At 42.1% G+C, this 16,455-nt stretch overlaps 1 protein-coding gene across 1 annotated transcript; it reads right to left on the bottom strand.

Annotated features, from left to right (window-relative positions):
- Nucleotides 1-436: 436 nt before the first annotated feature.
- LOC144691879 (ATPase MORC2-like) lies at nucleotides 437-16,040 on the bottom strand. Its single transcript, XM_078560456.1, has 6 exons — nucleotides 15,922-16,040; nucleotides 15,790-15,843; nucleotides 10,650-10,718; nucleotides 6,858-6,948; nucleotides 554-662; nucleotides 437-463 (listed from the first exon to the last, which is right to left on the bottom strand). The coding sequence occupies exons 1-6, from the start codon at nucleotides 15,968-15,970 to the stop codon at nucleotides 437-439; spliced, it is 399 nt and encodes a 132-aa protein (XP_078416582.1). The 5' UTR covers nucleotides 15,971-16,040.
- Nucleotides 16,041-16,455: the final 415 nt, after the last annotated feature.

Genomic DNA, 16,455 nt, shown 5'->3' with positions numbered 1-16,455 from the left:
ATGCCTGTGTTTTGACACTGTGAATGGAGGTCAATCTAATGTAGTTATACGGAATACAGTTTTCCAATGTTCCCTTGTATCAATATATTGAGACCATTCAGATGGACTTAAACGCACTTTTCTAATGCTGTATATTCTAATACTGTGTTCCCATTTTTAAAAGGATTTTGAATATCATCTCCTTAGCTGACTTTACACAGTGTCCACAGTCAGCAGAAAAATTAAGTTCCGTGGTATTGGTTCACCAAGTAAGTGAGTGACTTTGTTTCAAATGTGACTTTGATGTTTTGACATTAAGAAGATTGGTAAATATTGAACCTACTGTAAACATACAGTTTGCTCTGAAGTGTTCATTAACCACTTAATATGTCTTATCTTTTGATTGGCCCAAGTAACTACAATATTTGAAGGACACTATCATTTGAAGGTAGGTATTCTACTTGGTGTACGCTCTTGTGTTCTTCTAGAATCAGAATGAATCATGGTACTGACAAAACAATTATGGGATCAGATTGAGAAAAAAAAAGTGAAAATACAATTCTTCCTCCCTTACCTCGTCAATACCTTCTTTCTCAAAAAATGTTCGAGACATAAGAATGCAGGTCATGGTATTGTCTTTTTTGGTAAACAGGATGAAATCCATACCTATTCTCATTGACCCACTGCAAGAAAAAAACAAAAATTAAATCCAAAAGGGGCTGGCTGATTGTGACTCTCACAATTGCAGCAGTTACTTCATAAGATATTGATTAGCACAAGTTAATAGACTAGGCATGACATTTTTGTGCAGTGTATTGTTGGGTTGCTAGTCTACAAACTTAAAAAAATCTGCAGAAATTGAACTGACCCGCATTATGTTAGCAGTGACAGAGTAGATATGTCTGATATGTCAAAGAATACAGTGGTGAATTATTCAATGCAGCAAGAGGGCACAGTGACCTAGATATGTAGATACATTCTTAAAAGTGTTAGACCAGGGAACTTCAACTGTAATGACAAGAAGAACTATTTCTTAAAATTCAGTCAATGGGTGGAATCTTGTGGCGGCTATGAGGTCTCAGCGAGACTCCCATGTCACGAGCCAATCAGGGACTTGACAAGACAGTGGCAGGCCTTTCCCCAGGATCAAGGACCCCGGGGGCTGAAGTCCCACTTGCCAAGAGTTGTCAGCCAATCAGAGGCTGGCAGCTGCACTGAACGGCACTGCCACTGAGGAGGCAGTGGCTGTTGCCAGTATAACATTCGCCCAAGGCCTCAGATCATCGCTGGATCCCAGGCAGAGGTGAGTGATTGTGGGAGCCAGGGTCATGGGGAGTGGGGGGGGGTGTATGTGTGTGTGTGTGAGGTGGTTCGCTGGCAAGGGGATAACTTCGCAGCCCCCCTCCCCCACCCAGGCCCCCCTACTCGATGCCAGGTCCCTCAATCGAGCACTGAGTGCCTTTAAATGAGGGACTCCCCTTGGGAGCCCGCAAGCAAACACACCAGGGTTTGCTTGTCATACTCCTACATAGCGAGTCCCCCTCAAGGCCCATCCAGCTGCAGCGGGAGGAGACTCTTAAGTGGCCATTATCAGGGTGGGGGCAGGAGGGCAGGGGGACCCCACCACTTTCCCGCCTGATTAAATGTTCCCAGCCACCAAATGCGCCAGGGAGGAGAGCACAAGATTCCGCCCAATATCTTAAGAGTGGCAAAGCAGCAATAATAACAAAAAAGGGACACACATCTACAGATTTCTGTGCAACACCGTTTTACTGATGCTCATAAACATACATGTATTAATATGAAAGAGGATATTTATTAACATTTTAAAGATTTTGACAAGAAGTTGCTAATTGAATAATGCTTTCATGAGTACAATGTTAATAAATATTTAAAATAACAAAACAAGCTATTTAATTAGCAACACCTTTAAACGAAAAATGAAAAAATACTCCAATGTAATTTCTGTTGCTGGATTTCTTTGAAGAGTCATTTGATATCTGGACAGTATGCTGTCATTTTCAAGCAGCACTGTAAACTTTATGCCTCCAATTGGCTTCTCAACTTACTTTTCATGAAACTCATACTTAAAAACGTTTGCTCCCATTGGAGCAGAATTTATATCCTCAATCTGCTGGCTGGTGATATCTGTGGCCATTTTTACCTTTGATGATCTGTATGTGGCATCATGCTGAGTGGATGCAGGAATGCTGACCACCAGACAATGAATGCCATTTTATGTATCAACAATCTTCAGTCATGATCTTATTAAATGGCAGAGCAGCCTTGAGGGGCTGAATGGCCTACTCTTGCTCCTTGTTCGTATTGACCAGTGACACTGATTGCATAACAAAGTACAGAATGGATGCCAGGTGAGCCCAAGCTAGTCACCCACTCTAATGTTTAAGCAGTCCACGAAAGAGCTGAGGTAGGACGTGATAAGTGGACCTTTCAGTATCACCCACATGAGTAGCTCCACCTCATTGTTAGCCACAGAGGGAGAACCCCACAGGAGCAGCTGAGCGTGGAGGGAGCTGTATCCTGGGTGACCTTTGTTATGCTTTTGTTCTGTTAAAATTATTCAATGTATTGTAATGAAGATTATGATTGCATCCAGACTCATGATTCAATTGATGGATTGCTTAAAACAAATGATGAGGAGCTAGGGGAAAAGAGGCAAATCAGTGCGTTGGTTGACATGGAGTGACAGTTGGAGACCTGTCTTCCAGGCAATTTGGGGACTAGTAGAACCTTGATTTGTTGCATGTTGGATTTGCACTCACCTCTATAGAAAGGTCATGAGCCCTTGTCTTCCAGAGTGTGGGGCCCTTGGGAGAAACATGCCTGAATCAGTGTGGCTCGAGTATCTCTTTCATCATGATTTGAGGCCTCACCAGATCTCTGGAGGTCCTGGCAAGACTGAGTTCTTGCTCGACTAAGACCTCCTGTATGCCATTCATCTGCTTTCCCTTAACTTGTGTCCACATATCTCAAAAGGGGCATATTGAAGAGTGCAGCTAGACCACTACAATGCGAGACAGTCTTAAGAGAGCTTCCTAGAGGGCACCCTGACCAGTCAAAGCACCAGAACTGCATTTTAGCAGTCCAATGGCCTGCTCAATGATAGCTCTTGTGCTGAGATGGTATAAGCTGTATTGTGTCTGTGCCTCCTTCAAAGGTTTATGAATAGATGTCAGCAGCCATCTCTTCAATGGATAGCCTTTGTACCCTACCAACCATCCATAGTTTCTCCAGTGGCATGAACAGCTGCAGTACCTGTGATTGCCTAAAGATGACAGAGTTATGACAGTCGCCCAAATACCATGCACAGACCAGCACTATACACGTGGTGGTAGCACATCAGATGAATATTGAGAGAGAGTGGAATTGTTTCCTGTGCATGAATGCCCCTGCTAATCTACTGGTGTCTTGATGGCCACATAGGTGCAGTCAACAACCCCTTGCATCTGTGGGAGTCCAGCAATGCAGGCAAATCCCACCACCCTCTATGTCTGTGTGATCCCATCAATGGTGAAATCAATGTAACCCGTTGCTCTGTCAAACAGGACATCTATCGCTATGATGGATAGCTGACTGCGAGATGTCAGTGAGATCAGCTGCCATCCTAGGAAGGACCCAGTGGCAAACAAGTGAACTTGATGGCTACAGATAGGGCCTGCCAACTTGGTTGACGAGGATGGAGGTGGCTCTCCAACACAGCACACAACTGTGCTACCACCTGCCTTGATAGGCATATCCTTCAATGACAATGATACTCAGATTCAGAAAGATATTTCATTGCCAGTTTAGCCTATTTGGATGCTATCACCTTCTTTCCCTCTCTGCCACTCCAACAGGAGTAATGGCCTACACAATGCATCAGTGGCTACGCCCCAGATTGGAATAGCTCAGCCCGCCTTCACATTTTGCCACTCTTGCCTCCAGAACTGATATCCACAAGCTCTAGTGCCAATAGCTTTCTGCCCTTTAAAAGTCTGTTAAATTCCTGATTTATATGCTGAAGTGCTAAATCACACTGTTCATGCAGTTTGTCCATATACAGGTCCCAATGCCTCTTCCAAAATCACAGAAATGCGATTTGGAGAGCTGGCAAACCACTCTGGAATCCAATTTTGTGCCCTCACCTGCCTCCAGCCCCACCTCACCTGCCTCCAGCCCCACCTCACCTGCCTCCAGCCCCACCTCACCTGCCTCCAGCCCCACCTCACCTGCCTCCAGCCCCACCTCACCTGCCTCCAGCCCCACCTCACCTGCCTCCAGCCCCACCTCACCTGCCTCCAGCCCCACCTCACAGGTTGAAAATTATGTCCCCTTGTTCAAGAAAGGGTTCATGGATATTCCTGGTAACTACAGGCCAATCAGTTTAATATCAGTGGTGGGTAGGGTTTTCAAAATAATAATCAGGAAAAAATAACAGGTGATGGGGAGATATTTGAGTTAAATAAGGAAAACCGGCACAGATTTGAAGAAGGATCATGTTTGACTAATCTAATTGAATTTTCTGATGAAGTAACTGAGAAGGTTGATGAAAGGAGTGTGGTACATGTTATGAAGATATGCTTTGTATCAAATGATGTTTAATCCACTGACTGAAAACATGAAGAACTGAGCTTTTAAAAACAGACTTTATAAAACAGACTAAAGATAACCTGACATTGCAGCCAAAGATGGCTACCCCAATTTGCATTACCATATACCTGCATTCCAATCCATTGGGATGGAGACAGCACGTTTGCAAAACCCAAAGGCAATGAACTCCTGGAAAATGTGAAGGACTCATCTCCTGTCCTGTTAACAAGGCATTATGGCAATCACCTGAGGTATTCAACTGTCGGAGATGGACCATTAAGACTAGTCACTTGAACAACAGGACGCTGGCTAAGACAGCTTTCCAGACACGGGTGCCAATCAAGTTACCCTTGGAATACAAATAGCCTTATTTGGATAAACCTGGAAGTTGGAGAAGGAAGGTCACATGTCAAGCCAATCCTTTTTATATTTTAAGCATAAAAGGCTGGTTACCAAAATTGAGGCTCATGAAAAGAGGGCCAGTGTGGATAAAAAAAATTGGCTTAAAAGACAATATATTTAGCTGTAGTAAATGGCTGTTTCTCAGGCTGGTAGAAGGTGTTCCCAATGTTTAATGCCAAAACTACTGCTTATACAGCATAGAAAAATGATTTTCATATTGGAATATGGAATAGAATTTCAAAATTGGAGGATACCAGGCTTGGAGGTGTGGCAAACAGTGAGGATGATATCAATCAACTGCAGTAGAACAGATAGGCTAGCAGAATTGACAGATATGTGGCTGATGGAATTTAATATTCTTAAGAATGCAAAGTTTTATAAGATGATTGCGTGTGGACTCTTCTTAATTCAAGGTAAAATGGAGGAACGGAGGGTCATGTGATCTACTATACATTCTGTCCAACAACAAACTTGTGTGGCTTGGTTACCTTGGGGACAAAGGGACCAGGTCTGTCAGAGGCTATTGAAATGTATGTGCTGTATTTCACACCTGAAAACAAAGGAAAGAGCAGCTGAGCTGACTGGACAGACTTTCGGTCTCCAAGTTTTTTTTTTTAGACAGCAAGTGAGGTTTGAGACAAAAGGCTGCAGCTAGTGTGGTCAGAGTAGTGAAGGCAGCAAGTCCTCTGAAGTACTAGCCAGAATGCAGGGAGGGAGGATGGTGTCTGGTTGGAAAGGCACATCCCATGGCACTCCAAAGACTCTGGGAGCTTTTCCCTGGTAAGGCCAGGGGGAGAAATCACCAGAGTGGGCCTTAGTGCTGGTAGTTTCGAAATTCTCAAAACTGAGAAAAACACCTTTTGACAGTCACAGGACATTATGACTCAGTGAAGTGGGGAGACATGAATCCAATGAAAGCTGGGAGTAACTGTGCCCTGATTCCTATAAAGCCTGTAATCCTGTGAAGAGTGTGCTGAAATGTATATTTATGCATTAGGGGATTATTGGTTATGTTAAAACAAAAGTCTTAAAACTTGAAATCTCAACTTTCAACTCTTAAGTTGGTTACTGGGAATTCAAATCTCTTGTTCAAAGTTATTGGTCTCTATGTAACACAGCAAAGTGAGAGGTGATACATTCTGGCATAATCAATAGGGAGAGGTAATATACACTTAAAAGGCATAGTTCTAAAAAGTGTGCAAGAACAAAAACCTGGAGGCTCATGAGCATAAATCTTTGATGGTGGCAGAATATCTTGATAAAACTCTGTTGGGCCACAACTAGAGTACTACATCCAGTTCTGGGAGCACACTTTAAAACAAAACAATGTGAAAGATCTTGACCTTGGGCGCAAGAGATTTACCAGAATCGTTCTAGGGTTGAGGGCATTTAGCTACTAGGTTAGGCTGGAGAGGTAAGGATTGTTTTCCTTGGGCCAGAAGAGGTTGAGAGGGGAATCAGAGATTGTGGCAGGTTTAGTAAAGAAAAGTTGCTTCCATTAGCTGTTGCTACAAGGACTAGGGGGACACAGATTTAAGGTTTGAGCAAGTTACAAGAGGACGAAGGGAGAATTTTTTTTTTTTAAAAACACAAGGGTGGAGGAAGTGGAGACAGTCAATTATTTCAGAAGGAAATAATTGGCACTTGAGGGAAATAAGCTTGCAGGGCCATAGGACTGACTGCATTGCTCTGGAGTGCTGACATGGAGTCGATTAACCAAATGGCCTCCTACAATACAGTTACTGTAATGACTATTTGAGTTGCTGGGACCTGGAAGTCAATCATGTTCTAAAGAGGACAAAACAAACAAAAAAAAAGACACCAACTCCATTCCGTTCTCAAAACTCAATTCCAGAGGGCTGAAGGGTAAACTTCTTCAAACTTACGACTTCAATCCATTTCCATACTGTCCAATGAGTTGGGAATCTGAAATCCTCTTCATGGACTTTCCTAAATGAATAATGTCTACTGCTTCATCTGTGAAATGCAGAAAATGTGTTAATTTTTTTCCACATGTTTAATATCCGATAAACAGATGACAAATTGGTGGAGGATTCATTTCATTGTCATTTATTTAGCATGTGTATAGTCACAGAGCCAAGCAATATCCTTGAGTGGCTAGATGGAGTTCTTCAAGCCCGTCTTCAAATTTAGTCGGTGGACACTCCTCCACAATGAGTGTTGTTGTTTGGACTGCACCACAGCTGCAGCCTGGATGGTCTTGGTGACCCCAATGATGTTGGGTAGCTGCACAGAGGCCTTGGCCAGTCCATAAACAGTTTAAACAGGCCCACTGTTGCCATGGCAGATCAAGGCTAGGTGGATAAGCAGCTGGGGTGGCATGAGGGCAAGTGCACTGCTGGTGGGTGGAGGTAGTCATAGAATAAGGGCAGGCTTGGGCTGCAGTAGACCTTCTCCAATAGCTTGCCTGTTGCAATTACCCTTCTGATATGGGGGCAGGAGCAATGTTGCTCAGGACCGGGAGCCAGGAGAGGAGAGTTGGTCAAAGAGTATCTGTGATGATGCGCCAGGATCAAGAGATCAATAAAAATCGTAGTATCTTGCTTTTCAATGCAAATAATATACCAAAAAGTAAAGCATTTTCTACATTTATGCCCAATGTTATCAAGCAATTCCAAAGTCATATGTAGGTAGAGGCTAAACAATAGTCTTGATGATTTATTCTGTTAATAACATTAGTCCAAAGAATAATTTACTGTTTCTAACAATTTTTTCCCTCTAACTTTCATTATTTAAAAATGGAGGGAGAAACCAGGTAACTACAGAGTTGTCGGTTTAACATTAGTTGCAGGGAATTTTATTGGAATCTATCAGAGAAAATGACTGAGTATTTATGAACTGATCAATAAGAATTAGTACACGTTTTTGAAGGGCAGGTCATGTCTGACTAACGTAGTTATTTTCTTTGAGGTCACTTGCATTGTGGATTGCAGGGAGTCCCCATGAATGATGTTTATATGGATTTCTAGAAAGTATTTCATAAGGTTCCACACAATAAATGATCAACAATTGGAGGCAACTTGTGGAATGGATCTGTAATTGGTTGGGAGGTAGGAACAGAGTAAGGTTAAATTAAATATTCTCTGATTGGCAGTACTGTTTCCAAGGTATCTGTACAGGAGCTATAGCTTTTCAGCAAGGCTGCAGAAGAGGCCACAGGACCAGGTAGATCTGATCTCAGAACCTGGGGGCCTGGAAGAAGCACTCCTGGACAACAAGCTTTGTCTTGTTGCAGATGCCACTTTTCCAATGGCCCTGGTTAAAGCTGAGGCTTCCAGCATGCCATGAAGCTACTAATGTATATAATATTTTGTAAAATATTTTTCTTTTAAAATAGGTTAGTCTATGGGTATATCTTAATTGGATTAAAGCCAGCTAGTCTGGGTGCTTTGATGTACTAGTTTGAGATGTAAAAGGAGATAGCGTGCATTTGCATTTTTTGAATACAGCATTCAAGAAGTGGGCTGAAAATTTGGTCCTACCTAGCAGATACCTAGCCATATGTTTATATTACTAATAGAATTGGTGCTATGAAAGGGGTTTAATTGTTAAAAAGTGAAGTTCAAACAGGTTGTGGATACAATGAGAATTAACATTCAATGGGGCTAGTAGGTATAACCTCAGTAGTTTTCACGTGTACTTGGCAGAGGCAATGTAAGATCAAAAGGCAGCTGCAAGCCTACAACTGGCTCCGCAGTCAAAGGAACCTCATTTTGAATTCATAAGGTGAAAATGCTTTGCTTGGTGTTTGGTTAAGTCTATGGGTTGCTGTTACTTTGAAGGAGATTAGTTTGGGAATTTGTTAAAAGTTATGATAGTAGTAATTTGTAACCATGTGTACATATATTTTAACCTGTAAATTAATAAAATGTTTTGTTTAGTTTAATGTAAAACCTTGAGAACTAGTGGTCTGATTCATGAGTTTAGAGTTGCATCTCAAACATGACACTTAAAATTATAGGTTATGACAGTTGTTTAAAGTTTCCCTTTGGGATTTTTAAATAATTCAGCTTTACCAACTGCAGTCATAACAAGTCGTATTAACATTTTAAATTCCAACCTATCCCCGTCCCACCCGACTGAGGGATGGATCTGGCTTCCTACCACGCTCCAATTTTTTGGCCATTTAACATCCCTCCTGCACCTAATCTGATCAATTGCCACCCCCAAACACCCAGCCCGCCAAATTATGAAAATCCATGAGATTGTATTTCCACTTTAGTGGAAGAGCAAAGCTGCAAGCCAATAAGATAGTCATCAAGTAAATAAAAGGGAATTCAGTAGAAACCTCTTTACTCAGTGGTGAGGATGTGGAACTCAGTTGAGGCAAATAGTACTGATTCATTTGCAGAGAGGCTAAGTAAACATGAGGGGGGTGGAATAGAGGGTTATGCTGATAGTCTTGGATAAGGAAGGATAGCAGGAAGCTTAAGTAAATAAATGTCAACATTAAGTCATTCCACTTTACCATCGGTCAGTTAATAGGGTCCACGTTCATGATTAGCATTGGGAGTTTCATTTTAATGTCGTTCCGTGCCAGGTCTGATGCAAGGTCACATGACCTGATTCACACCATTTTGGAGCAGTCTCTCCCACTCAGCCTCCTGGTCGCTGCTGACCTTCCCTCTCACTGACCCTCCTGTTTTCGGCTTACTTCTGCAACTCAAAAACTGCTCTTCCTGCCTCTTGCAAGCCTTCGCTCACAGTGAGAGAAAGTGGCAAGTGGGTGTGCCGGAGTTAAGTAGAAAGAGTCAGCAACTCTGAAAATTTAAAAGTTACTTCATTTAATGAATATAAGAATTTAGCAATGTAAAGTATTTTAACTTAAAGCATGATGATTTTTTCTGATGAAGTTTATGGAACCGAGCTGCAGCTTTTACATTAGTTATAATGAGAAAATCTGATTCATTTAATGTTGTTTCATTTAAAGTTGCACTTGAGGAACTTACTGCACAAGAAACTATTAAGCTCACTGATCTGACTCAACAATTCGCACTACTTCCACATATTGTATGTTAACCCAGAGAGGTCAGTCTGGACCTTTTGGTTCACTGGTCCAAGATGAGCATACATTATCAATACTAATGCTTACTTCAAAGTCATGTACTTAGATAACTTTAATTTTGCCATGATAATATTAGTTAGAATTCCAAACCCAACTGTTGTTTTCTTATATGCATCTTTATTTAGCTATATTTTTTCAATCACTCAGCCTTTCAGCTATCAGTGTCATCTCTTTTCTGTTATCTCATGAGAGCAGCTTCTTCACTTTCATTTCTCTAGTCCTTTCCCAAACGCTATTTACTTTAGTATATGAAATACTCAATTGCTAAGAACTGTTACCAGGTCAGGATAGATTACTCTAAAAAGAGTAATGCTTAAATTGGAGGGCAGTACCAAGTGCCATTGTAAAAAGTGCTTTCCCCAAGGTTGAGGTTTGTCCGAAATCTATTGAATCTTTGTGCAGCATCTGGTTTAAAAAAAGAGGATTTCCTCAGGCATGCTCCTGATTTGTTACCATAACATCAGCAGATCAGAGTAAAACCGGTTTATATAGTTATCCAGAGTTTCATTGCCAAAGCAACAGCAAACAATCCGGAAAACCTCCAAGGCAAACTTTCAGAATTACAAATAACAGAAGTTCTGAACGTACTTACTTGGTTCCATGCCAATACCGTCATCCAGAAAACACAGCATAAACCCTCCTTTCGATTCTTCATGGATCTCTGAAAAAAGAAATCTTAAAATGATAAACTAGTATCAATTTTACTCAAAAGTTTTGGCTTCCAGAGTTTAAAAGAGATGAAAATTAGTTCAAAAGTCATTACCGCCGAATCCAGGATACTGGCAAACAACTTTGATATAACAGCATGAATCTTATTTTGAGTTTGAGACACATCAGTGCTTGAATATAAATAATATGGGTTCTGAGATGGCTGAAAAGGCCAATGTGTGATCTGCAGACCCTGTCGCCTGCAGGGCAGGTGATGCTCGAAGGGTCGGGCGGATAAAGGTGTTGAGGTTTGTCTGCTTTCTCTGACACCTCGACTTTGTTGGAAGGACGTAGAGGCAGAGTCTGTGTGTTTGGAGCCTTTGTGAATAAACGTTCTCCATATTGATCAGTCACAGGCCAGGGACTCCCATGAGACTGTAGGGATGTTTGATCTCTTCAGGGAGGCTTTGAGGACATCCCTAAAAGAATTTCCACTGTCCTCCTGAGTCTCCCGTTGCAACCAAGTTTGGAGTAGAACAGTTGCTTTGGGTGTCTGGTGAAACATACGAATGACATGCCCTGCCCAGCAGAGCTATTTTACAGTGATTCTTACCTTGATGCTGGGCATTGTGGCCAGGGAGAGACATCAGCAGTCTTATTGTGAGTTTACAGCATGCACCACATTGCCCACTGGCAACTGCAATGACACCTATCAGCTATAAAAACAATACAGGCCCAAAGAAGAATGAAAACACCTTTGTGGACTTCACAGAATATACTTATGAAAAACAATGTTTATAAGGCAATCATTCTACCTCTAGGTAGAAGTGAACTATAATTATGTCATCACAATATTTGATAATACCACTGTCTTATAATCATTCCCAGCTACCAATACACCATAAATTATTCAGTTCTCTACCGGAGGCAGGTTCAACCCACAGTGCCATGATTGCCACTACAGGTTGGGCAAGGAGTCCCAAATCTAACCCAATCGGAACAGGGATCAAACCCCCATGTTGTTGGTACCAATCAGGCCCACACCAACCATCCAGCCAACTGCCTCACAAGGAGTTCAAGTTGCTGTGGCAACATTCACTTTTACATGTATGTTGTTGCCTGGAGTTATGGATAGTGATGGAGGTTCCAATTTCTTTCCATCACTTGGCTGACCAGGGATCTCTCCCACGCATACAGCTTGCCATTGGCATATGTTGGAAGGATTTATAAGTTGATACTCAATCTGTTTGGCCACATTATCAACTCACCTTCCTTGGCCATCAAGTCTTGGAGTGGGACTTGAATCTAGAACTTCTGGTTCAGAGGCAGGGATGCTACCACTGCACCTCAAGAGCTCCTCGCCATAAACTATAGCTAAGTAAAAACAATGCTCCTTATATTTCTTATTTGTTGGTTCATAAACATTTATGTGGCTCAGGTTTTTGAAGTCAGCATAAATTTAAGCAAAGACAAGTTTTATTTGTCCCTTGCACACCAAATTGTCAGTAAACAGACCAGCTTTTTCCCCTTGTAAGAGAAAGAAATATTTAGAGACAGATCTGGATATGTCCCCTATCGCCCACCATAATAATGGCAGCAGCACCATTGAGCACAAACTTGCTGCCTTTTCTCAGAAAACTGCATTAGTGCTCCCACAATTGCCTTTCCATCATTGCCCTTGCTGTTGCCTTTCAGCCAGCTCAGACTGCTGTTGCCTATGCTGAGATAGTGCAGACTGAAGCCAGGCTCAGAGCTGCTCAAGGGTGTCCTGCAAGGCCATTTGCACACTCCCTCAGTTAAAGGTCAGCAGTCTTCTGCCATCCATGCTGCAGCCACTGGGGTTGCACTTTGTAGAAGCATTAGTACAGGCTGGTCACCTGCAAAACAGACATTAAGGTCCATGCACTACAATTAAGTAGAAGTGTTTTTGGTTAAAGATTTGGCTAAGAGGATATGGTGATGAGCTATCCCATATGGATGGTAAGGTGGGAATGGTGAAGTAACGTTTTCCCAATGGAAGTGGAGTCTGGACAAGCACTTAATCATGGTAGGACAGCCCATCCGGAACAGGTTCCTGGCTCCATCCTCCCTGCCTCTTTTCCTCAGATGGCCTCCAGATGACTGGTGGCAATGACTGCACCCTCAATGGCATGGTTGTGGAAAACAAAGCACTGACTAGCATTACCTAAAGAGACTGGCATCCAACTTGCAGGCGAGATGCTCTGGCTTATTTCTGCACTGGCAAAATACCGTGACTGGTTTTTGGAAATCTTTTGAGTTGTTGCACCAATTTGGGGAGATCAAAGGATTAGGTCACATGTATGTGCCAATTTGGGGTCTGTAATTGTAGTGTCTCAAGGTCTGCAACATGATCAACAAATGGAGCAGAAAGTACACAGTGGGGAAGCTCTGAAGAGAGAGGAGTAGGGCTTTTTTTCTTATAAACAGAAGACTCTACCTATGGGTTTCGGAGGGCACTTCTCAAACGTGGAGATAGCCCTACAGTCCTCCATGGTGTTTCTGCCACCTCCATGATCCAAGCACAGGACTGTTGTTAGTCTGCTCCAAATGCTTCTGATGCATGGCTTTCATTATACATCTGTCGTTCAGTTGGATGATAGACAGGGATCAAACAGATAGAGGGGAACTGCCTCGAGTTTGTGCATTGCCACACACCAACTGTACATTGATGGAATGGTAGCCCTTGCTGTTCTTGTACATCTCCCTTTTGAGATGTTTAGCCAGAAGAGGCACATGCTTACAGTCAATGACCCCCTGCATCAGGATCCCATTATACTGGCAAATCCACATGTCCACTCATCCTGCTTCTCCCTGCATAGAGAACACACAATGAAATCAAGTGTTCCCATACATGCCCTCGTCCCCTCCCGGATGCATCAATGTACAGCATACTGGGAGATATTTGCTATGTCACCCACTCCTGCCTTGAATGACCCAGTCATGCAGAAGTTTAACGTGACCATAACCTCTATCACCACTGGCAACATCAACCTCGTCTCAATGAGAGCTTGCAGGTCCATTTGAAGGTGGCACAGTTCTTTATTGAATCCGAGTCACCTTTGGCATACCTCCACCTCATCCAGGAGGAATGAGAAGTGCTATTTAAAACCCATGGGTAGAGCCTTCTATAGAAAAGCCTTACTTCTCCCTCTTCAGAGCTTCCCATTGTGTACTTTCTGCTCCATTTGATCATGTTGCAGACCTCAAGACACTGCAACTACAGGCCCCATACCTCTTGCAGACTTGCTATGTTCATGTGACCTAATCCTCTGCCCTCCCCGAATGGGTACATCAACTCAAAGACTTCCAAAAACAAGTCAAAGTGCTTCCACAAACTTTATCAGAGCAGAAATAAGCCAAAGCATCTCGCCTGTGGGTTGGATGCCTATCTCTTTAAATAGTGCAAGCTGGTGGGGGTGAGGGGGGTGTAGTGTTGAGGTGGAGGAGGGGGGCTGGGTCCTTATGCAGCTGAGTCATTAGCACATGCATTCACTGGTCCTACAAGGTCTAAGTTTCCCCAACATGCAAATCATCCAGAGTCATTGTTTGAAGTTGACCACTCCTGACGTTTGACACAGGAGTAGCACAACTGCACTAGCACCCTTCTCAGCATGGTGCACTCCATGGATCACACTGCAAATGGTCAGATGCATGGCATGCACTATTTACAGACTTCAGGGCTTTATCTTATCAACCAGTGCAGCAGGCTTGAGGGGCCAAATAGCTTACTCCTGCTCCTAATTTGTATGCATATCTGTCTGTAGTGCCAGCACTGGCAACGCTGATGCCCAACATCAGTATGTGTGAGGTGATACATTTTGGTGTCAAAATAACGGTAATTATATGCTGAATAGGAGTCCATGGAAGAACAAAGGAATTTGGGGGCGCAGGTTCATAGGACATTAAATGCAGCAGCTTAGGTTCATAAGGCTTTAAACAGAATGTTAACAATGGTATTATTGTTAAAGAGATCGAAGGCAAAAGACATAAAAGTGAGTCTACATTAAACTTTAAGAAATCAGAGTACTGAGGTGATTCAGAAGAGAATCCAGGAAGAGTTGAGTCAGTTAACTCTGTTCAACAGAAACAAAGTGAATTAACAAAAAGTCATATCGAAGGTACCTAATCTAGTGAAAGACATCAATTTTGCCAATGAATTGTTAGAACAATTTTCATGTCTTAATTCTCTGCTACTGTAATTACGACACTATGACTGACCTGTATAAATGTTCAATAGCGTTGCTTCAGCATCTCTGTAAGTATACAAAAGTATTTTATTATACTTTTCAAATTCTTAAGCAGTCTGTTATTATTCAAACTGTTGATTGTTTCCAATCATATGCCCTAATCCATTTCTAATATGACTTAAGATTACACAGCCAAGAAAAGAATAACACTGTTGTAAGAAATGGTACTTTTCAGAACATTATAGAATCCTTATAGAGGACTTGAACCAGAAACTGGCACACACCAATTGGGCAACCTCAGAACCAATACTACAGACTTCAACGATGCCCCTCAAGTAATCTGTAGCTGAGTACCACGCACTGGTATGGACCAATAGTAGCCACCCTTGACTGGTTAATTCTCTCGTTTCTCTCATTTCCTTTTCTTTGCTTTCAGCCAGCAGCTATTCAGGATCCTGCCATTCACACATCCTCTGGACACATCTTTTGCTTCTTTGTTTCACTATCGCTCCCTTTGACTTTGCACCATGAAAACTTTTGTAAATTAATCTCTCCTGCCCTCCACCATATCTCAGGCCTTCACTGTTCTTTTTCTCACCCTCCCACCCCCCTTCACTTGCTCAAGTCCTAAAATATTTCTAGCATTTCTCCATTTCTGATGCTTCTCTCTCCACAGACCGGCTTGAGTATTCCCAGCATTTTGAACAGTAAATAAAGTAAAATCAAAACAAAACAATCAGTTTTGATTTTTGAGTACAACAAAAAAAAACATGGTTTTCTTCAGTTAAAGATTTCAGCTGGGTTTCAGCCAACAATTTAAAACATAACATTTGATTATGCATCTTTCTCAGTTTTTGCCCATAATATTTACTATACCTTGCATTATCCACCAATTCTGCCAAGGCTCCAAAGAGGAATTCATGTGTGGTTCTGTAAATGTAAAAACCATTACATTTTCCTCTTCTCGAGTCAAAATTTTAAATAAAGAAAACATTCAGTTATACTTACGAGTTTGCATGAAGATAGTCAGAGGTAAGGTGAGCTCTGGATAATTCATGGTACTTGTCTACCATTTTTATCCTTACTTTCTCCTCCTTTCACCACACCCAAGTGAGGCCAGCAGTTAAATTTGTAGTACTCCAAAATCCTACCAGCTTTATTCTGTAAGCAGATCAGGAACTTGAGATGAAAATGAGGAAAAGGTGGTTTAAATTAAGCTTGCAAGGGTTTCCTTTTTATTTTTTTAAAAACCAGAGACAGAAGTGTCCAATGGGTAATCTAATTTAGCCTTCTGCCAAGACCCCAGCATCTACCCAAGTCCAGTCCACTCAGTTCACTCCACTTGACATTTAGAAATGGCTGAGTGCACAGGATGCAATGAAGACTGGGTCCTAACAACATTCTGGCAGCAAATGACAACAACTTGCACATCAGAAAGAGGTGCTCCTCCAACTAAAGCTATCTCACTGCTGCTAAGACATTAGGAGGTAACCAAAAAAAGTTAAATGTTGTGGAGAGGACATAGCTGGGCAAAGATTAGGA

The sequence above is a fragment of the Cetorhinus maximus genome, chromosome 16, assembly GCF_964194155.1.
Source record: "Cetorhinus maximus chromosome 16, sCetMax3.hap1.1, whole genome shotgun sequence".
Lineage (NCBI taxonomy): Eukaryota > Metazoa > Chordata > Chondrichthyes > Lamniformes > Cetorhinidae > Cetorhinus > Cetorhinus maximus.
The sequence above is the reverse complement of the archived record's forward strand: the minus strand, read 5'-3'. Positions and strand labels throughout refer to the sequence as shown.